This window comes from Gopherus flavomarginatus, chromosome 22 (assembly GCF_025201925.1).
Source record: "Gopherus flavomarginatus isolate rGopFla2 chromosome 22, rGopFla2.mat.asm, whole genome shotgun sequence".
Lineage (NCBI taxonomy): Eukaryota > Metazoa > Chordata > Testudines > Testudinidae > Gopherus > Gopherus flavomarginatus.
The window spans coordinates 9,896,156-9,918,703 of record NC_066638.1 but is presented as its reverse complement, the minus strand read 5'-3'; the positions used below and the strand labels follow the sequence as shown (position 1 = coordinate 9,918,703).

The following is a 22,548-nucleotide window of genomic DNA, read 5'->3' as shown; positions in this document are numbered from 1 at the left end:
AACGTTGAGATTCTCATGTAATAACATTACTCCAGGAGCTGAGGCTTTAAAGAAAATACCGAAATTGTGAGACTCCCAAGAACACTGCAAGAGTTGACAATTCTGAGTCTTGTGGTTAAAGCACAGGACCAGACCAGAGGAGATCTGGGTTCTGACATGCGGCGTGACTTTGGGCAAGTTGCTTTCCCTCTCAGTGCCTGTTTCATCATCTGTACAGTGGAGAAAGTATTACTTCCCTGCATCAGGGTGGATTGTGAAGATTAACCCTCTGACATACTTGAGGCTCAGATACTACTCGGTGAGGGAAAGCGTCTCCACAGAACAGCATTCAGCTATCCTATGAGACATCCTGTGGGCACAGGGTGAGCGTAGGGGGTGGGAAGGAATGCCTGGTGGAGCAGTGCGTGCCCTGGGCTAGCACATGCTGCAGGCCGCAGCCCATAGGGTGACGAGGGAATAGCCAGGAGCCCGGGGCCAGCTGTGGGGAGTCACAGCAGGCACACAAGTGGGGGCCCTCTCTGGGGGTTTCCAGGTGGGGACCCTGCCACAGCCCTTGGGGATGGGGATCCCTGGGCTTGGCCTCATTAACATGGGAGGTTAATGCCTCATCCATTCCCCTATATCCCATCAGGGTATCTCTCAGGGGTTGCTCCTTTAAGGGGGGTTAAGCCCCCTAGCTCCTCTTCTGTCCCCTGGGGGGGGGCATTCCCATTTAGGGGAGTAACACCCCAGCCCCACCTCTCTCCTGGGCTGGGAGATCCCTCAGCTATTGCCCTTTAAGGGGGGCAAGCGCCCAGCCCCAGCCGTGTCCCACGAGGGGCCCTTTAAGGTTGGGAGGGGTCAATTCCCTGCCTCTCCCCCCACCCCTTGCTCAGACCCACGAGGATGCGGGGGCGGGTGCAGAACACCCGAGCGTTGCATGCTGGGACTAGTAGTCTTTTCAGACGGGGTCGAGCCACGGGACCTTCGCGGAGCCAATCAGCTCGCCCGGCCGTAACCGGGGCAACCTGCACAAACAAGATGGCGTCGCGTGGGCCGAGCCCGACGGGGGGAGGGTGAGTCCGTTGCAAGCCCGAGGCGGCCTCTCCCCCGGGCCAGGCCCTTGGCCCCTCTCGCCCGTGGGGGCTGGGAGCCTGAGGGGGCTCCGCGGGGCCCTCAGTGGCGGGGGCGCGACGTTGCCCAGGGAGGGACCCAAAGCCGTTGGGTTGCGTGGTGACGCCTGATGAGGTCATTGGGGTCACTTGGTGGCACATTGTGAGGTCACCCTGTTGCACGGGGACGCCTTGTGATGTCACTGTGTTTACAGGCCAGCACTGTGTGAGGTCACCCTGTTGCACGGGGACGCCTCCTGAAGTCATCGCATTGCACTGTGGCCGTTTGTGATGTCATTATGCTTACACAAATATGACTTGTGATGTCATAGCATTGCATGAGGCTGCCTCCTGGCATCACTGCATTGCGGTGACTTGTGATGTTATCGCGGTGCACAGTGATGCCTCATGACATCACTTTCCATTATGACATGAGGGTGGCTTGACATGGTGAACTGACTTTTTGAGGCAAAATCAGTATGTCCTTTTGTGCTGCCACAGAAGGTCACGATGCATGAGTTTGTCCCACCAGAGCAACCCAAGGAAAGGGGCAGCCTTTGCCTGAGGGCTGCACCCAACTGGCATGAAATGGAGCAGATTGTGGTTTTTCACCTGGAGGCCACAGGGCCCACAGTGAAGTGCTTGATGTCATTTCTGTGGGTTTGTCTAAGCAGCAAAGAAAACCTGCCACTGGTCCGTGCCAGCCAGCTTGGGCTTGCAGGGCTGGGGCTGCAGGGCTGTTTCATTGCTGTGTAGATTCCCAGGCTTGGGCTGGAGCCTGGGCTGTAGGACCTGCAGGGTGGGAGAGTCCCAGAGCGTGGGCTCCAGCCTGAGGTCAGAAGTCTACATAGCAATGAAGAAGCCCCACAGCCCAAGCCTCATGAGCCCAAGTCAACTGGTACAGGCCAGCGGTGGTTTTTTCGATGCTGTATAAACATATCCTGTGGGACCCTGCAGGCAGAAGAGACTCCAGCATGACATGCACCTTTGCTCCAAGCAGCGTGGCTGGACCTGAATTCCCTGCGAGGTTCCCTGCTCTGTATGAAAGATGAAGGGTCATGCTTTTAACTCCGTGGTCTGCCCTAAGACCAGCCTGCTCTGAGGGAAACCTCTACAATGTGTGATGATAAAATACATCCTGGGGTCATCCGCTTTTCACAGCGTGCCTCAATCTTGTGTTCCAAGGCATTTCACTCCGTTTCATCCTGCAGCCTGGAATTGTAACACTGTCTTTGTTCCCTAGGTTTTAGAGCTGTCTAAGGTATAAACCATGAGTTCTCCTCTTTCCTCCCTGGGAAAGCACCGCAGAATCCCCTTGCAGCTACAGAGGCCAGGGTAAATGAGACACAAAGGCTTTTCCTTGCTTTGTCCTGTTGCCATCCTTGCTTATTGATACTGGCTGCTTCTCCTAACATTATAATCAAGGCATAAATGACAAATGACTCACGACCAGCAAACTCTCACACTACACTATATACTTCACAGCTGTGTGTGCTGCCTGGTGTAAACTGGAAGGGTCCTTCTTTGGTCTTGATCTTTCAAGATGCTGGGTCCCTTCAGCTCCCATTGAAGTCAGTAGGATTTAAGGGTGGTCAGGACCACACTCTGGCATCACTCTGCACCTTGCAGAATTGGGCCCTAAAATCTAGTATTGTGCCATCCCAAATCCAGCTGTGAGCCACCATTCTATGGTGGGGCCCTATATGAATCAGAATAGTCTGTGCAGTTATACTAGCAAGAATAACCTTGCTGGGGCTCTTGGTTCTATGGCAGGGGTGGACAAACTAGAGCCCGTGGGCCAGATCTGGCCTGTGGGATTGCCAGCCCTGTGGCCCAGCAGGACTAAGGCAGGCTCCTTGCCTGCCCTGGCCCTGCCCTGCTCCCAGAAGTGGCCAGCACCATATCCCTGCGGCCCCTAGGGGAAGTGATGAGGTAGAGGTCTCCCCACGTTTCCGTTGGCCGGGAATAGAGAACCAGAGCCAATGGGAGCTTCAGGGGAGTTACCCGCAGGTGAGGGCAGCGTGCGGAGCCCTCTGCCCCCCCTCTCCTCCAGGGCCTGCAGGGATGCAGTGCCAGCCGCTTGCGGGAGCGGTGCGGGGCCAGGGCAGGCAGGGAGCCTGTCTTAGTTCTCCTGGCATGCTGCTGCAACCCTGGAGCCACTCAAGGTAAGCAGTGCCGGGCTGGAGCCTGCACTCAGAACCCCTCATGCACCCCACCGCTCTGCCCTGAGACCCTTCAAGCACCCTGCACCTGTCCTACACCCCAACCCCTTGCCCTGAGCCCTCTCCTGCGCACTGTACCCCCTCCCACACTCTGCACTCCCTCCTGCACCCCAACCCCCTGCCTTGAGCCCCCAACCCCCTGTACCGAGCCTCCTGCTGCACCCCACACCGCTCCTGCATCCCCAAACCCCTGCCCTGAGCCCCCTCCTGCACTCTGCACCCCTCCCTTTACCCCAACTCCCTGCCCTGAGCCCCCTCCTGCACTCTGCACCCCTCCCTTTACCCCAACTCCCTGCCCTGAGCCCCCTCCTGCACCCCACCCTTCTGCACCCTGCACTTCCGCATCCCAACCTCTGGCCCAGCCCTACATTCATGGCCTTGCTTGCAATTTCCCCACCCAGATGTGGCCCTTAGGCCAAAAAGTTTGCCCACCCCTGTTCTGTGGCTTTGCGGTGCAAGCTGATCCCCAGCTGGGACCTGGAGGAGTATTGTACAATTCCACATAGCCTGGTTGGCCAGGTTTGTTGTTTGCCTTTCTTGTGCTTTTCCCTAGTGTGAAGCAGCTAACACTAGTTGTGGCTTCATGTGATCTTAATTGCTGCTAGGCTGCTCTGAATTTGTTGCTTGTGTGTGAGCTCACTCACCACACAAAGCAAGAGGGAACTTGTTTGGTTTGTATCTGTGTGGTGAACTGGCCAGAAAGTGGAGGTAGTTGTATTTTAAAAACATTTTTGATGTAATTTACAAGTCTGTTATCCCTAAAACAACTTACCCAGGCCAGCCAGCAGATAATTAATCTGTCTGCTGTTTGTTTTCTGTATTCCCTATTCTTATGTGTAGGAAGAGGACAGTGCCATTTAAACTGAGTGCCTACAACGGTGAGTAAGGCCTTTCTCTTCCCTGTATGTGTTTTTGCATTGAAGTGTTACGTGCTAGCCATTTTCTTGTCCTTGGTTTCTCTCTCCTTTCCACATGTGTGTCTGATAGTTAGTAGGAAGTAGTTTTCCCATCCCCTGGATTCGTTAGAACATGTAAATCATTTTAGAGAGTTCAACAGTTCCAAATCAAGCTGGTTCCCTCATTCTTCCATGCTGTGCTGGATAGGCCCAGAAGACCCTCTCTATCACAGAGCAAACTGCTTCTTCCAAATCCCTCTTTGAAACTCCCTTCTTCTGTGAGGCTCACAAACACTAATCCTGGACAGTAAACTCAATCCCACCACTCGCCTCTCTCACCCCCAGAAAAAGATACTCTACATTTGCACCATGGTCTCTGTCTCCCAGTACAGTGTTTTGTCTGTCTGTTTAAAGTGTAAGCTCCTCAGGGTATGGACTGTACTGTCCTTTGAGTATCGTATTGTGCCGAGCACACTCTTGATGCTTAATAATCATCACTTTGGAAGCCTTTGGGTGGGTGAGTGGGATTGTGTCACACCTCTTTCCTCAACCCTCTCCTTCCCTAATGATACACCCCAGCATATTCTTCACAAGATTTTGGTGAGGCTTCATCTAAAAAGTGGACCTGGCCCTGCCTCTGATGCTTTTTTGCCTCTTCGATTTACAGAGGATGAAGCTGAGCTGCTGAATGACATCCTGTCTCCTAGAACAAAGTTTCCAGTGCGAGACATTTCCCCTTCCTGCTCAAAAGGAACAGCAACAGAAACAAATACCCATGGTAATGTCTCTGAAAGGACACGAGCTGCTGAGCCACACACAGTGCTGGCATCAGGGACTATAACCTTAATGATCCACAGATGGTGCTTGATTAGTGAATCCAGCTACAGAGTCTGGTGCTCATTTCACATCCCTGAACACTTACACAGTGTGCCTGTTGGTGATCCAGGGGTGCATACACAGTGTCTGCCGCACGGTCCATATCTACCCCAGTCACTTCGGCTAGGGACTTGCAGGATTTATACACGGTGCCCTCAGGGCGTCCATTCATGCTGTCTGCGATGGCTAATCCAGGATTCCTACACGATGCCTTCCACCCATGTAATATGGCACTGGATGATCATAAGCATTCCCCTTGATCAAATTAAGATTGTAATTCTGAAGGTGCTTTTTTGGGTGATGTGTTGTGCTTGTGCTTATAGGAGCAGCTCCGACTGACATGGAGCTCATGTCCTCCATGATGCATAAAATTGCTTTGTTGGAACAAAAAGCAAAGAGCCAAGCACAAGAAATCCAGCTGAAGGTAAAAATGCCCGCCTCGTTTGGGCCCTGTCTGAACGGGTCTGGCCACGTTAGCCAGAACCACGATCACACCTAGTTTGGGCTAAAACGGTGTAATTGTTCTTTAGACAAGGCAACTACTAGGCCTGTATCTTACTCATTACAAAGACGACCCACTGTAGAGGCACAATTGCTGTTACCACACTGCAGTAAGGGACAGCCCCTGCAGTGCTGAGGGTGCAGTGATCCTAGGGAAAAATGAGCCCTGACCCCTAATGCCATTGACTCTTCTGCTTTGGATGTTTCTTTTCTTCCTTCCATTTTGATTGGAAGGCCAGAGGTCTCTCTGAAGCACACACATGATGGAAATGGGGATGGATAGTATCCTGTCGGTATTATAGACACTTTAGGGTAAATAGTGTTTCTGGTGGCTAGTAGATCAGGACTTCTGAGTTCTAACCTCAGATTTGCCGTGTACTCACCACTGGCTTCACTTTGAGCTGCACCCTCGGGGGGGTAAGAGAGCATGAGCACAACCTGTATAACTGGACTGTGTGTGAGCGGAGGAGCTGCCATCATGGGGTCACTACTCCCCATCTCATGCAGGTGGGAAATGGATGGGCAGGCAGGGTGACTTGGTCCTGGCCTACTCCTGGTAACACCACAGTTTAGCCCTATGTGATCTTGGGACAGGTCACACCCTTTCTAGACCTTACTTTGCCCATCCATAAAATGGGTGTAGTTAACGTACCTGGCTTCTGGGAGCAGAGTGGCTAAATCAGTTGGTATGTGGAAAGTGCTTTGAGATCCTCAGAGGAACGGAACTAAGTGGAATCATTATTTTGCCTTTTTTTCTGGGATCTTCAGGCTAGAAAGATTGCTGAACTTGAGAAGCAGGTGCAGATCCTTCAGAAAGGAAAAGGTAAGCTGTTCTGTCCTTGGCACCCTTCTGCTTCTGGTGTGTGGCTTACATTCTCTTAGGGTATGTTTACATTACCCATGTTATAGTGCGGCCGCGGCAGCGCTGTGAAGTGGGCAGTGTAGTCACATTTTATCATGGGGGAGAGTTCTCCCGGCGATTAAAAAAACTCCACCCTGAACGAGGGGGGGTAGTTTTTGTTGCCGGGAGTGCGGCTCCTGGTGATAAAGTGCTGTCTATACTGACGCTTTTCAGTGCTAAAACTTTTGTTGCTCAGGGTGGTGTTTTTTCACACCCCTGAATGACTGAAGTTTTAGTGCTGAAAATGGCAGTGTAGACACAGCCTTAAGCTCAGACTGGGTTCTTTTCCAGTACTGGGAGGTGCTGCTGGGGACTTCAGTACAGTCCTTTCCTTGGGAAAGCCCAGTTCCAGTACTCCCCCAAGGACAACTGAATTACACACTCACTGCTTCACTTGCCGGCAGGTTTTCAATTCATGCATGCACCTACGGCTGACTTTTAAGCTGCTGGTTTCCGGTGCAGCACTCACATGCCACACTCTGACCTGCTTTCACTGTGCTAAAGTGTTCCCACAATACTGAAAACCCAAGCAGAAGATGGCCACGTAACCACGTGGTTCTTAGGAGTGTTGAGAAGAAGCAAGGCTGGGAGGAGAGCAATAGTTCCCTCAAGCTGAGCACAGACACACTGGGTGGGATCCACAAAGATAGGTAGGTGCTTAAACTCCAGATGTGGGTGCCTTCATTGGGGTGTAGGTGCCTAAGTCCTGGTTTAGCTCCACTGTAATTCACAGAATTCCTGCTTAACCCTGTAGGGTCCTAAACTCACTCGGCACCTAAGTTTTTCAGAGTAAAAGTTCCCTAGGCATCTGTTTTCCTGCCTATGGCTATGCACACTGCTGCCTTCCCCCAGTCATTGTGGTGATTTCTTTACTCAGGGAGTAGGGTGTATCCACCTTGTCAAGCCACAGACAGGGTTTGTATACCCCATCATGTGGTGTTCAGTCTATTCAGCACAGCAGAGTAGATCTAAATTCACCGGGTTGCTGACTTCTGAATAGATTCATAGATATGAACTGGGTCAGCTGAGTCACTCCCACTGGATCACTGCAAACAGCACTATTTACATATCAGCTCCTTCTGTGCAGCATAGAAATTCATCAGTGTTGCCCATAAGTAACTGCCAAAGGTGTCTTTTTATCCATCCACACCTTTTTGGAGGTAACCCCGGTTGAACAGTCAGAGGACAGTGGGCAAAGAGTTGTGTTCAGCTTCTGTGCCTTGTCGATTTGAGTGCAGTTATTTGTAGACAGGGTGCTGAGGATCCTTGTGCTCTCTGGCACTGGTTATCTCTGCTCTTGTCTGAAGCTTTTTAGAGCAAAAATGAAACACCTCATGTCTCTGTTTTTCCTCTGCAGATTCCCCGGAGTCAAGCAGAATAGAGGAGCTGGAGGTGAAGTGTCTTCAGCTGCAGAATCAGGTCTGGGAAATGGAGGTGAGATTCATAGATGGACCCCCTTGGCCTCACCCTACGCTCCCCTGGAATTGGCTTCCTGTTCATTCAGTCTATAAATGTTTGGTTCTTACTAAGCTGCCAGTTTCAATATCACTGCTTATTATTACAGCCTCAGTACAGAAGGAACAGGTTAAATGGCAGATGAGGGACATTCCCTAATCCCCTTCCCACTCCTTTTCCTTTCTCCCCTTTTGAATCTGTTTTGATATATGATGTAACCCACAATAATAATTAGCAGCTTGTGAATCGTAGCACCGCTCATTCTGAAGAAACCCAGGGAACTGTACATAGATTCTTAGATTGTAAAGCTAGACGGGACTATTAGATTATCTAGTCTTTCTGACCTCCTGTATACCATCAGCCATTACATTTTACCCAGCTATTCCTGCAAGGAGCTCAATAACTCGTTTGGCTAAAGCATATCTTCTAGAAAGATATCTAGTCTTGATCTGAAGACTTCAAGTGTTGGAGAATCTGTCACTCTGTGGAGCACTTCGTTCACCTGTGATCTGCAGTCATCTCTAGGGTGGAATACAGTAGCCTTTGAACAGCTCACAGCAACACTACACAAGATTGTAGGACAGGAAGTGAAGAATTATTTATCCAAATTGCAGTGTGTGGAACGTTCATTAATACTATTACTACTTTGCATTTTAACTCATTTCATCCAAGGATGCCAAAGCTGCTCCATGACTATCGCCATTTTACAGACGGGAAAGCTGTGTCACAGAGAGGTTAAGTGACCTCCCAAGCCCAGAGTCAGTGGCTCTTGATACGTGCTCAGCTGTTTGATATGGAACCTCAACACTTCCCTCTATAATGCAGAATTGATATGAGTGAAACTTTAACCTGGTGATTAGAGCAGGGAACTGGGAGTTGGGGCTTCTGGGTTCCCAGGGCTGCCACTAATTTCACTGTGTGGCCTTGAACAAGTTTTCTAACCTCTCTGTTGTTTCTGTTTTCCAGTGTGTAAAATGCAGGTAGTTGTCCTGCCTTAACTCACATTTAGTTATGGGGCTTAATAAATTAATGTTTGTGATGTCCTTTGAGATCCTCGGGAGAAAAGTGCTAAGTAAATATAGCACATCGTTATTATTGCTACCTGGCTAGACTGCAGGCATTTTTAATAGCTCTTATACACAAACACTTAAGTCTCCTCCTTTTGATCTCTATGGCTGTAGTTTTGTTTCAGTCTGTTTGCTGTTCCAATTAACTGGCTGACTCAGTAGAACTGAAGTCTTTGCAGCGATCAAAGACATGATAGACTGAGTACTGAAAGACTGATCACTGTGGATAGGTTCATACAACTTTTGGAGTCCATGACGTGCTACTCTTCCTGCTCAGTGAATTTTCTCACCCCCGCACCTTGTAACAAGGTCAAACTCGTTCAAGGCAACACACATTTTAGAGCTCCAATTTCTGGCCTTTTATAGTCCCATGCTTCTCAAGCTAGTTCATCCTCTTCTCCCCTTCCCCATGCAGCGGTTTCTGAATGATTATGGATTGATTTGGGTTGGAGAGAGGAATGAACAGCTGGAAGAGTTGAAATCATTGGAGAAGCAGGAAAATCAGCCATCAAGAGGGCTCTGGAAACCAGGTAAACCAGCAATGCCCTTTGCTGAGGCAGACAGTCTGCCCCTCAGGGGTATTTAAAAAAGGCATGCTATTCTCCAGATTGGAAAAACAGATAATTAGGGATTTATTAATCAATCAGATTCATGGCACGATAGGCCTTTATGACTCCCCTTGGACTGCTCCATCGTGCCAGGACTTGTGCAGAGACCTCCTAGCCCATAGGTCATTTATTCAATTCTTATTATTTACATAACATCTTTCCAGGTTCACACCCAGCTAAGCTGCGCCTTTCCATCTGAAATGCCTGGTCCAAAAACCTGTTTGATTCATGTGTTTGGCTTTTTAGTTTAGAGGTGAGTGTTTTAGTGCCTTTTACATGAACTCTATTAACATCTCTGGACATAACGGAGGAGATTTTCAAAGGCACTAATGGGAGATAGGCACCTAACACCCTTTGACTTCAGTCACCTAGCTGCCCTTTGAAAACCTCCCCACAGTTATCTGGAGAACAGGCACTGCGTGGGCAGTAGCATGTCAGGCTTGCCCCATGCTGCACTCCCCTCCCAATGTGCTTCAACTCTGACCTGGAGAGACCTCTCCTAGGGCTAAGAGGGGAGCTTGGTGTCATTTACATGCAGCCCTTGGCCTCTCTGCTGAGACTCTTGAGAAGGGGGCTTAGCCTCCCTAAACAGCCAGGCATGTCCCCACCCATGCTGTGCTGCCAGGCCCGCTCCTGCTGGTTCCCCATCCCTGTGGTATGGCCCTGGCTCAGATTGGGGCTGGGGTTGTGCCGCCCACCCGGTGCTCCGGGGCTGGGGATGCTAGCCTGGGCTGGGGGCTGCAGGGGGTGGGGGTAAAGCTCTGGTTGGGGGGCAGAAGGGGTGGGGCTTCAGTCGGAAGGGGCAGAGCTAGGGGCTAGCCTATGCCAGCTGGCGGTTCACATGCCGCCCATGGAAGGGGGCCTGTTAGGAATGATGGCTTCTGGGATCTGAACCCCCAAATCAACCTCTTTGCTTTAGAGAGACATAAAAAACTGTAGCGTGGGATTTTCTAAAGCTCATAAGTGTCATAGGTGCACAGGTATTGCAAATCAGTGGGACTGGAAAACCCTATCATTAAATGATAGAAAATGCAGTGAGGGGGAGGATTTTGTGTGGCCAGAGCACAGTGTGGAAGCAGCTTACAGCAGGGGTGACAATACCCAGTGAAAATTAGTACAACTTGATGAGGGGACGAGAGTCTCATGTTTTACAGATAGCTCTGGATGTGGGTTGGGTATGATAGGTACTGCAGACTATCAAATGCTAAGGTCCTTCCATGTTATGATTTCCTCATGGTGATCTTGGGGTCTACATCCTAACCCATTTCAGCAGAAAGGAGACTTGCAATGTAACACAAGCGGCACCAGGAACATAGTTTAGTAACTGCATATGTTTTATAAAGCCCATTTATTTTGGGGAGCTGATGGGCCAGCTATCAGGAGGAAAATCTTCAGAAGCAGTCCCCATACTTTGAATGTTTGGAGCCTGATTCTGATCTCAGGCATAAAATGGGTGTGAGATCAAAATCCGGCCCTTTCCGTATGTATCTGATGCATTTATTTGCCCCTATTGCCTGACCCCATCAAAACACACTATTGTTCCCTTCCTCCAGCAGCCAAGTGAGTGGTTTTGTTGGGAGCCGGTTGCATTGTGTTGAATCCTATAGTATTTAGTGATGGCCTCCTGTTAAGTGTTAAAAGAGAATTATGAGAATTACTTGGGACTTGTAGCAGCCTCACCTTCAAAGTGCTGTGAAAAACACCAGCTGATTAATTTTCACCACCCCTTGAAGTAAGTAAGGGAGATGATCTCTAAATAGAAGTGGGCGTAATGCACAGAAGCTAGCGTGTCAGTTCACTTGGCCTTATTGGCAGATTGATGCATTTACAGAGATTATTTCTGCTTATTGATGCCATTTTTATCCTTTGAAGGATGTGTCAAAAGCAGAATTGAAAATAGCAAAGACCTCATCCCAGTCAACATCTCTGCACGCGCTTCCTTTCCTCATATACTCCCATTGTCATCTGCACATCTCTCCTGCTCCAGCCCATAAACCTGGCATCTCTTTCTCAAGCACCCAAAAGACCTCCCTCTCGCCAGTAATGCACTGGCAGGCAAAGGGGTTGTTTAGAAAGAGCAATCTGCCTGCCTCTGAGATCAGTCAGTCAGCTGGCATCCCATCTGTGTTCCCTGCAGGAGCCTGTGCGGAAGTCAACTGCTGGTCTAACCCAGGTTGTAAGCTTTTTGGGACAGGCACCTCACCTCCCTCTTTGTATCGTACAGCACCAAGCAGGGAACGATGCTAAGTACATTATAACCATCAAAATAATCAGGGCCTTCAAGGAGTGCAGGCTGTGGCATTGGCTGATGATGCAGTTTCATAAGTTGGTAACAAGGGAACTAGTTCTCCACTGTGGTGTTATATACCCCTGCGCAGTGTGGAAGTGAAACACTGCCATTCTGACGTGATAGCACAAAGTGAAGGCAGGCCCCAAATGGTAGGATTTGGGCAGCACCTTTAACATGCTTATGCAGGGAGATGCATGGATTCAACACTCCTGGCTGCAGGCTCCTCCCCCACGATAACTCTGCTTTCCTTTTTGTAGGTGACTCAACTGTTTCCAAGAACCCGATCAATTTTGATTTAATTTTGGAAAACCTGAAAGATTTAAACATGCTGGCTGGGGAAGGTGTGTCTCAAATTGAGCACACAGCAGGAGGTGCTAGACTGAGGCAACCCCAATTGATAGCCCTCACTTTTTATCAGAATGGGATAGTCATGTTCAATGGACCCTTCCGGTCGTACGAGGAGCCGTCCACGCAGGTATGGACCAATTCCTGGAGGAAGTCAAGTTATTGCCATCTAACTATTCCCTCAGCAAAGGCCGAGGGTGGGAATGGGGAAAGGCTGAGGCTTGTGGGGTCACTCTAGTCCCATCTGCCCCCCCACAGGGCTTTGTGAGGAATGATGGTTGTTAGAGAATCTGCCAGTCTGTCCCCGTCAGAGATCCTGTGGTGCCTTTGTAGGTCTCCAGGTCTGATGCGGGTAGAATGTATCAGCAATGAGGTACTATGGAGCCTGAGGCCTGGTTTTTAAGCATTCATGCTTTGTTTCAGCAATGTCTTCAGGATATCATGGATGGCTATTTTCCCTCAGAGCTACAGACGCACTACCCAGATGGCGTTCCGTTTCAGGTAAGCAATAAAAAGCTCCTGCCATCTTCCATTTAGGAGAAATCCCTCTCTCCATGCAAACTGCTTCTATCTTATTGTTTGCTCCATTCTGCAGGCCTTTCTTGATGCGAAACGTAGTTTGATGTTTCTAAACTCAGCCCATGTGTAGCTAGACTTTTGAGGTGGGGCATGCACCTGCAACAGCCGTTACAGGAAATGGCTAGGCCTTTCTGCACTGGAACTGAACGGTTTGTCTGCTTCAGTGAATCTTGGGTTAAAAAGAGACAGTGAGGGCAACATTTCTGCATCACTAGAAAGCTGTCAAAGGGAGTGTGATGGTTGAACCCCCTGGGGTGTCACTTGGTGGGCTGGGTCAGATTATTCTGCCAGCCTGGACCCCTTTTTACCTGGTCTTGCTGGGCTGGGCTCCCCAGCCTTTTCCAGCCAAGTGCACAGGCAGGGCTGCACCCAGCAGCACAGAGAGACAGAGATCTGCTCTGAGAAGGCTCAGCTGAAGGGGCTTGCCACAGCACCCACCTGTCCACCCCCACTTGGAGTACAAACCCCAATTTATATGACATTCACCTCTTCCTTCAATGTGGAGGAGGGTGTGTGCCACTCCCCCCCGCGTTAGAAATCACATCAACTGGGTTATATTGTAAACCAGAAATAAATGTATTAACTATAATGGGTGTATTTAAGTAGTTAAGGAGGTAGCAGACAGAACAAGGCAAATTACTAAGAAAATAAAACAGAGCACACAAACTAAGCTTAATACACAAAATAAACTGGTTATGTGTAAGTTCTCCCCCTAAATGTGGTTCTAATAATCTTCTTCACAGGCCAGACGCCCTTCCAGCCTGGGCCCAGTTCTTTCCCCCAGTTCAATCTTAGTTGTTTCCAGCAGTCATCTTGGGTAGGGTAGCAGGGGAGAACTGAGGACCTGGATTACCTCACTCCCCACCTTTAAATAAGATTTGCATAAGGACGGAGTCCTTTGTTTCCTTGTCTGACACCCCTCCCCCATCCCCACCCCAGCTCCTCATGGAAAAGTACAGAATTCAAGATGGGTTCCAGTATCAGGTGACATGGTGACATGCCTCTGTTGGGCCCTTGTAGCCATTCTTCACAGACTGACCCACAGGTTCACAGGAAGACTAAACTCTTTTACAGTCCATTGTCCATGTTGATGGGCCATCAGCACTGTCTACTTTTTCCACTGTTGTACCTGAAGTGTAGCAGTGGGCATCACCCATAGCTGAAATACAGATACATAGTCAATATTCCTAATTTCAGATACAGAAGTGAGGCAGGCTTACGAATAGGATAATCGCATTCAGTAAATCATAACCTTTCCAATGATCCCTCACATGAGCTGCCTTGCACAAAGTATATCTCTGTTCTGTCATATTCACATCATAAGCATATTTTCATAAAGAATATGGAATGACACACCACAGGAGGCAGCTGCAGAGGAGATTATAATCCAGATCTTCAAATATAGGTGCCTAAAATTAGGCAGACAAATCCCATGGAGCCGTATGTGATCAGCCCCACCCCTTGGAAATCAGGCTACTTCTGTGTAGGTGCCTGACTTTAGGCACCCGATGTGAAAATGTTGGGCCTATTGCTGTGGGGGTTAGAGAGTCATGGGGGAGTGGAAGACACCCAGTCAGGACTTAGAGTACATCTACACTGCAGTAAAATACCTGTGGCTGGTCTGTGTCCGCTCACTTGGGCTTGCAGGCCTCAGGTTATGGTGCAGACGTTCAGGCTCAGGCTGAAGCCTGGGCTCTGGGACCCTCCCCCCTCACAAGGTCCTAGACCCTGGGCCCCAGGCCAAGTCCAAACATCTACACAGCAGTTTTGTAGCCCTGCAGCCTGAGGCCCATGAGCCACAGGGGTTTTATTGCAGTGTGGATGTACCAAAGTAGCCATGTGCTTCTCTGACAATTGTGTTTTGCTGAGCTGCATGGGACTGGGGACTGTGGTGGGCTGATTATGGTGCTTTTGCTTCTTTGGTTTCAGAGAGAGATCTAGTGGTCCTGGCTGATTGCACTTCCCCTCTTCAGTTAGCACAGATCAAGGCACACCCCTAGGTGTGCCTATCGATTTAAAAAAAATACTTTGCAATTTCACGTCACCTCTCATCTGAGGATCAATTTTCATAGATGGGGAAACTGAGGCACAAAGCAGGATCAAAGCACTGTACTAATGTGTGCAAGGTGGAGTGATCATCTGTCTTATCTTAGGGTCTTGATGTGACATTGGACTGCTAACTAGATGGGTTTTAGACTTGAAGGGACACAGGCATGGGTTTATTTTTCTGGAGGGTCTAAAAGGATCTTCAGACAGCTTCCTTTATCGAGGTTTCTATATATTAGAACCCCCCTCAGAAGGAACTTAGCTGTCTCTATTAGTTGTTTGTTCTTGTTTTGTTCTTGCTGCTTACCCTTTAGTGTGCTCTGGTGCAGTGAGAGCTGGGGGCTGCAGGCAGACAGACTTGCTAATGGCAGCTTGCCTTAATTTAACAGGTCACTGACAGGAGAGACGTTTTCTTTCGGGAGAGGCAGCTACCAGATAACTTTCCTGGCCAGGGGCAGGTAGTTGGCCATTCGAGGTCAAGTGAGGTAAAGGAAACCAGTGAGATCCCAGGTGAGTCTTTTGCCATTCCTGGTAATCCCTGGCGGTCCCCTACTTAGCCCCAAAATAGAGCCTAAATAAAGCCCCGGTGAAGCCTGGCAACAGTCATCCAGTTACCAAGGAGTTAATGCTGAGAGTCTCTGAGTTGCCTAGTGACATTTCTGAGATGTCTTATGTATGTGCTTCATGTGCTGCTGCAGTAGCTGAGAGCCAGCTGTCACAATAGTCAGTTTCACGGTGATCACAGAAGCAAACAGTCCTGAGACTTGCCATTCATAAAATACAACAGTTTGCACAGTTTTCCCAGAATGTGCATGAAACCCACCGACTTTCCACATGAAACTCAGAGCTCATTCTCAGCAGAGGTCTTTCCAACATCATCCACTTGAGACATTCAGAAGAATGGTGTGGGTGACAGCCTTCGGGGACTGGGCCTTCAAACAAACAGTCGTTCTACTGCAAGTTACTTATGTAAGTGGACATCTTCCCCCCCAAGATGCCAGCCTCATCTTCTCCATCTCCGACATGTCACAGCACATCTCCAAGCCATGGGGGAAAGACGCTTTATATAGGAACAGCTCACAGGTTCCTTGTTTTCCTTCTGCATTCCAGAAATCTCCAACAGTTGCCAAAATTACTCACACGGATTGAAAAATAAACTGCTCTGACTAGATCTTGGAAGGTCTGGTCACATATGTTCCGACATGTAGTTGTATAGTGGGAGTAGTCGTATATGGTTATGTATGTTCCTGGACAGCCATATATGGCAATATATAATAATCTATGCATATGCATTTCCTATCAACAATTGTATATCACCTTGTTATTTATTAGCCGTGAAGAGCTTCTCATATACTATGGAATTTGGATCACATGCCTTATGGGTGCTTCTAATAACCCATTCCTAAAAGGGAACTGTCCAAAGTATAATTCTGATGAGCCCAAGAAGTGGAACATTCTAGTATTGGTATAATTGCTTGGTGTGATGTGATACATATAGGATTCCCCTTCCCGCTTCCCCTCCCTCTCCCTGTCTCTCCTCCCCGCCCTCCCCCCACCCTCTCGTGGCAGGTCCCAAGCTCTCACTGGAGCAGTTTCTGAACAAACTTCCTAAATCCTTGATCCGAGAGGGACAAGTGATTGATATCCGAGGGCCAATCAAAGGAACTCTGCAGGTATGACAGAGCCCCTGAGCACCCTGAGCCTAATAGCTAGGCTATGTTTAAAATTTCGGTCAATCTAACTACATCTCTTCGGGGTTTGAAGAAGACCTCTGTGCTCAGTAGTTAAGCTGATCTAACCCCCGGCGCAGACACAGGGTATGGCTACACTTACAGCTGTACAGCGCTGGGAGTTACAGCAGTCTTCCTACAGCTGTGTAGGGAAAGTGCTGCAGTGTGGCCACACTGACAGCTACCAGCGCTGCGGTGTGGCCACATTGGCAGCATTTGCAGCGCTGTTGGGAGTGGTGCATTGTGGGCAGCTATCCCAGCATTCAAGTGGCTGCAACGTGCTTTTCAAAAGAGGGGGGTGAGGGGGAATGTGGGGGAGAGAGAGAGAGTGGATTTTTGGATCTGTCAGCTCCCTGCCTTGCAAGTTCTAAGAACTGGAACATACACATCACCAACCTGCAATCAATTTAAAAGTTTTGAGCCCTTCACCCACCCCTCTCTTATTCACTAAATGCAAATTATGCACTCCTAAATAGCCTTCAGACCACATAAGCAGCTGCTCAACATGGACTCCTCCCTCCCCCTCTGCTGTGTGACTTCTCTCTTCAAGCAAACAGCTGTGAACCTTCCAAAGCAATTCCCCTGCCTGCCTCCTCTCGCTCGCTCCAGCAAACAGGAGCTGAGTTTGTTTTTTAGATAAGCAGCTTGGGGGAGCTCGGAGTTCAGCCATTCTTCCGGTTTGTTGTGGACAGGAATTCTGGGATACCTCCTAATACCCTGGAGGCCAATAACAGCGCTTTTGGTGGCCACACTTGATGAGCAGCGCTGCATCACCAGCGCTGCAATTGTTACACCCCAAGCAGGCCAGGTGTACAGTCAGTGCTGCAGCCAGGGAGTTGCAGCACTGGATGTGCCTTGCAGGTGTGCACAGTTACTAAGTTGCAGCGCTGTAAACCCACCACCAGCGCTGCAACTCTCCAGTGTAGCCAAGCCCACAGTTTGGTTGATGGAAGAACACACGGCTCAGGGGGGTGGATTACCTACAGTGATGGGAAAAACTCTTTCTGTTGCTGTAGGAAGCGTCTACGCTATGATGCTACAACGGAATAACTACAGTGCTGTAGTTGAGCTGTTCGTAGTATAGACATTTCCTGAGTCTGCAGTTACACTGGCATGAATCAGCTGTAACTCTGTGGGAGCCAACAACCTTACATAGGTGCAAATAAAATCAGATTGGGCCCTTTCTCTCCAAAAATCTTCAACCTCCTGGATTCAGAAAAGACTGCAGCAGAAAGCATTAGATGTGTTTTCACCAGGCGCTTTCACCCCCTTTTGGAACTGTTTCTCCCGGGGGGGAATCATTATTAACCCATCTGATGATTGAGTAAATATTTAAGTTAAGTTACTGTCTCGGGTGTTAGATCTAGACCCTGTCATTTTGCTTGAAGGGGAGCAAGTACTTTTCTCAGATAGATTTAATTATGATAATTAAACTTTGTGCCCATACAGAACATTTACAAGGAAATAGACCAATCTAGTTTCATTGGCTTAAAACAAGCTAATCAATTAATGTGGAACTCAGTTGTTAGATTAGAAGAAGCCACAGCCAACACCAGGACCAGCGTAGGCAGATTTTTTTTTAAAATAAATAGTTTAACTAGGTACAAAGTTTAGAAGCCATATTTACCATTTGCTGGAGAAACCTGTCTGCCTGACACCGTGCCAACCCTGCTGGGAGCAGCAGCAGGTGAGAGGTTTTGTGATGCTGTGTGGGAATGAGAAGTAGGATGGAGAAGCCGTTGGCCTTGTAGCTGGTGGGCTCAGGAGGAAGGTCAGAAAACAGGGGGACTGTCCCCCATATATTAATCCAGGAAAGCTGGGCAGATAGTATCTGAGGTTTCCCTGTTTGGTTTCAGGGCTCTGATGGGACACGTAGCAATGAAGTGATCCTGGTGGAGACACCCAGCCTTAAAGCAATGAAGGAGAGGTAAAGGGCAGTGGTTCCTCGGCCAATGCGCTGTCAGTCTCTCCTGTCCGTCCACTAGCCATCAGCAACCTGCAAAGATTTGTTTAATGTTTTTGCCCATTTTTGCTTCTTTCTGATGACTAAAGAGGGCCTGGAAAGGGAGGGTTCATTTGTGTATGTTAAAGCAAAACCACTGGAGTGTTTTCTGCTTGGTTTTTACCTTAGAAATAGTAGGAAGGCCAGGTTTGATCTTTCTTGGTTTTGGGAGCCCTTGAGATGTTTATGGTGAGTCCTGACATCTTCAACAAAGGCTTCCTTTATTCAAAATGTTAGCTAGCCCTGGATATTAAAGGGGTGGTCACAAGAACAAGCAAAACCCAAGGAGTTTGAACCAGCCTCGCTATAAATTCTCTCAATTTTCACCCTCTGGATGGGAAAGTGCCTCCAGAGAAGAGATGAGCAAATGGGGTCACCGTTTCTCTAGTTCTCCCTAGCCAGAGAGTCTTCCAGGCTAGACAAGACCTGAATTTCTAATGTCACCATAAACCAAGCAGAATTTTGTATTTAAAAAAGCAAATAAACAGCCCTACCAGGCAGCTCTGATCCATAATAAGGAGCAAAAAAAGGGCACCAGCTTATCTCAGAAAGTGAAAGAGCAGCCTTGCGTGATCAGATAGGTGACCGCCTCTTCCTCATGCAAAGGGATAGGTGGGTGGGGTTGTCTTTCCACATTTAGCTATTTCAAAGGCAAGTAGCACTTTGTAGGCCATTTTGGCCTATTTGCCCACAATCAGTCAGGGTTCAGAGACCTGCTAAGGGTACATCTACACTGCAGAGATGAAGCTGCACCACTGGAAGGTCTCCTGTATAGCCACTATATGCCGACGGGAGGGAGCTCTCTCATTGGTATAATTAAACACGCCCAATGTGCGATGGGAGAGCATCTCCTACCGACGTAGCACTGTCCACAGCGGCGCTTCTGTCTGTGAAACTTATGTCAAGTCAGGGGGATGGGTTTTTTTCACACCCCAGACTGACAATGGTTTTACCAGCTTGTGTAGACATTTCAGTAGATTTTTAAGATACCATTCTCTGTCCCAGCACTTTTCTTTTCTCCTGATGCCCTGTCCAGCCTAGCCCACTTAGCATTGACTGATCTGTCTCTATATGAAATTGCTGTTTCTTGTCTAACTGGCTTTTATGGCCTTCAGGTTGAAGGCAGACGAACAGGGCCAGCCTCCAGCCCCCAACATCTCCACTCTCCGGATAAAATCTGAGAATGGGGAGCAGACGTACATTATAAAAATGCTCTTCACAGAGACCATAGGAGACCTGCGCCGGCACCTCGCCCAGAGCAGGTAGATATAGGGAGAGGAAAGAGGGGTTTCTGTGAGCCAGTTCAACTCCTCCACTCCACTGAGTCAGGCCACAGTGAAAACTGGGCCAGTGGCATTTCCAAATCTCACTTGATCCCTGGAATTGAGCCGCCTGAAGAATACTCTACAATGTAAGTCTGGCAGGTACAGGATCACAGTGCCTCTGCCTGCCAGGTGCTGAGCCCCCTCAGTATACAGTGATGTTAGTGGGAGTTGAAGGTGCTTGTCACACTCAGCACCTCCAGAGAGGAATCAGGATCAGGCCCATGGTTTGGGAATTGTGTATAGATTTAAAATCCCATCTCCTGCAGGGAGCTGACATCTCCATAGTCTTCCATGTTTCTGGCTCTTCTATTTCAGTAGTTCCCATCTTCTCCTTACCTCCTGCAGCGGCACCTGGGCATGTCATTGTTTGCCTCTGCTCCGCACACCCACTCCTCAGCACCCCTCACCTTGACTATCGTCACGCCCTTCTCACAATCCACTGCAAAACTGTCCTTGTTCTTAACATCCTGGAAGCAACTCTGGCCTACCAGAGGCACCTTCTCTCTCCTGTCCCTGCTCCCTTCACAGGATGTAGCCCTGCCTGGCCTAAGCTCCATGTGTGCCTGGTGATCTCACCACTATTGAGTTGTAAGAGCTTTCCCCTCTGGGGATGCTGCAGTCTGGAACAGCCTTCTACGGGCTGGGTTTTCCATCTCAGCTGGAAACAGCTCTGTTCCTCTTAAATGCTCTAGCTCTCTGCTCTTGTGTAACCCTGAAACTGGCTGATTTTCAGCAGCTCTGTGGAATCTTTTGGAGCACGGCTCACAGGAAAGATTGTACTGTTCTTTCCTAGGGGTGGAGAACCACAGCCGTATGAGATCATCAGCACCTTTCCCCAGAGAGTGTATGCTGACAACTTCATGACCCTGCAGGAGTGTGGACTGATTCCCAACGCCTCCCTTCTACTGCGGGAAAAGCTCTCTTTGGCCAAGGAGGGACAGGGCCACAGATAGTTTAGTAGCTTGAAATGAGGCAGTTGGCCTTGCAACTGCTACTTCACATGAAGCAATTTGCTTTCCTCCCCACCCATCCACTTCTCCATCATGGGCTCTACGATAAGGCACGAGAAAGGAACAGCCTTGCACAATCTGATAAGCTGCAACCTCTTCCTTACTCAAGGGGGAAGGAGGGTGCGGTGGTCTTTCCAGATTCAGTTGAACTGCATTGTTACCTGGGCCTACCACCTCCTGTAGGCAAAGCAAGGGGGAGAAATAGCCCTGGAGATCTCGCCCCTCCCTGCACTGTTGGTGAGAGAACTGTGATGACACAAGGCCACACACCCTGCCAGTCTGGATCCTAGTAGCCTCTGGGGGCTGCAGTTAGGGCCTTCTGGGCCTGTGGCCTCATCACATGGCAGCCTACCTGTGTAAATATTTCCTTGGGGGACTTGTATCCAAGCTGTGTTTCTCTCCACCTTTGCTGAAGGTCACATGAGCTTTTTGCTCCTCAGAGGTTGCAGTGAGTTCAGTTCAACACCTGTGCCCTCATCTGCAGGTTCCTTATGTCTACACTGCAATAAAAAACACTGGCACCAATCTCAGAGCCCACATCAATTGAGTTGGGCTCGGGATGTGGGGCTGCAACTAGCAGCATAGATGATCAAGTGTGGCCTGGAGCTGGGGCACTGAGACCCCCCCACCCCTTTGCGGGGTTCCAGAGCCCAGGCTCCAGCCCAAGCCTGAATGTCTACACTGCAATCTTTAGGCAGCTGAGCCAGGCCAGACACGGCCATACCCTGGTCTTTTATTGTGGCGTAGACAGCCTTCAAGAAGTAAGTTTATATATGGCATAGGTGAAATGCTGGAAGGGTCCTCCCAGCTCGGTTACGGTGCAGTTTCCACATGAAGCTGCTCTCTTCTTTAGGGCTAGAGTCTGATCTCACGGTGGTGTACAAACAAGCTTAACTATTAAAGTCAATAGGGTCACACTGGACTGAATGGAATCAGGCTCTGAGTCATTTGCAGCACTGAGCCGCAGCCAGAGCCACTCCAGCGAGGAGGTGCCAAGCCTTACATTTTCTCTACATGAAACACGTCTTCCTTTAAACAGACCCAAGCGTCCAGTGTTAACAGCCTACAGATCTGTATGGCTGAGCCTGATCCCCTGAGTGCCAACCTCTGCCTTCCCCTCAGTCGCTGGCCCTGCAGCAAGCAAGTGCTGTCACATGAGACCTACCCCCCCCCATTTCTGTCCTGTGTTAGGGCCCAGTTCTCAGGCTTTGTATGGGGTTGTCATTTATCCCCTGGGCAAAGTACTAGCCAATCAATCAGATGAGTCACACTGTTCTTCACTTGGCGTATCACTTCCATGTGTGCCAAGTACAAGACGAGAGGAGCCCAGGCCTTGAGAGTTAAGGACCCAAGCCCCCTTCTGTATCACCTAGTTCACTAAAGGACAGAGTATACAATCTCTGGGACTGGTTTACAGGGCTGCCCAGAGGTGGGGGCAAGAGGGGCAATTTGCCCTGCAGGGGCCCCGCAAGCCCTGGCCGAGAATCCCTTCCCCAGCTAGAGGCACCTTTTTAATTTTCACTCACCCAGTGGAGGTCTGGGTCTTGGGCCCCCCCCGCCACCAAAGTGACATTCATTTGCTCCAGGTCGTCAGCAGCATTTTG

The 22,548-nt window shown here is 49.3% G+C and overlaps 1 protein-coding gene across 2 annotated transcripts; it reads left to right on the top strand.

The window, feature by feature from the left end:
* The first annotated feature begins 997 nt into the window (after positions 1-997).
* On the top strand, positions 998-22,263 carry UBXN11 (UBX domain protein 11). 2 transcript variants are annotated; one of them, XM_050931980.1, is made up of 15 exons: positions 998-1,055; positions 2,335-2,426; positions 4,154-4,191; positions 4,877-4,987; positions 5,409-5,509; positions 6,355-6,409; positions 7,845-7,921; positions 9,425-9,539; positions 12,165-12,382; positions 12,676-12,753; positions 15,267-15,387; positions 16,447-16,550; positions 18,464-18,534; positions 19,725-19,871; positions 20,728-22,263. In XM_050931980.1, the coding sequence occupies exons 2-15, from the start codon at positions 2,362-2,364 to the stop codon at positions 20,885-20,887; spliced, it is 1,461 nt and encodes a 486-aa protein (XP_050787937.1). In that variant the 5' UTR covers positions 998-1,055; positions 2,335-2,361; the 3' UTR covers positions 20,888-22,263. The 2 variants fall into 2 exon arrangements, with proteins under 2 accessions (XP_050787937.1, XP_050787938.1); XM_050931981.1 differs by lacking the exons at positions 998-1,055; positions 4,154-4,191.
* Positions 22,264-22,548: the final 285 nt, after the last annotated feature.

Bases quoted from the DNA above. Each gene is read 5' to 3' on its own strand.
- UBXN11 (XM_050931980.1), top strand. From the start codon at position 2,362: ATGAGTTCTCCTCTTTCCTCCCTGGGAAAGCACCGCAGAATCCCCTTG. The intron at 5,510-6,354 runs GTAAAAATGCCC...TGGGATCTTCAG, and splicing joins CACAAGAAATCCAGCTGAAG to GCTAGAAAGATTGCTGAACT. The intron at 18,535-19,724 runs GTAAAGGGCAGT...TATGGCCTTCAG, and splicing joins CTTAAAGCAATGAAGGAGAG to GTTGAAGGCAGACGAACAGG.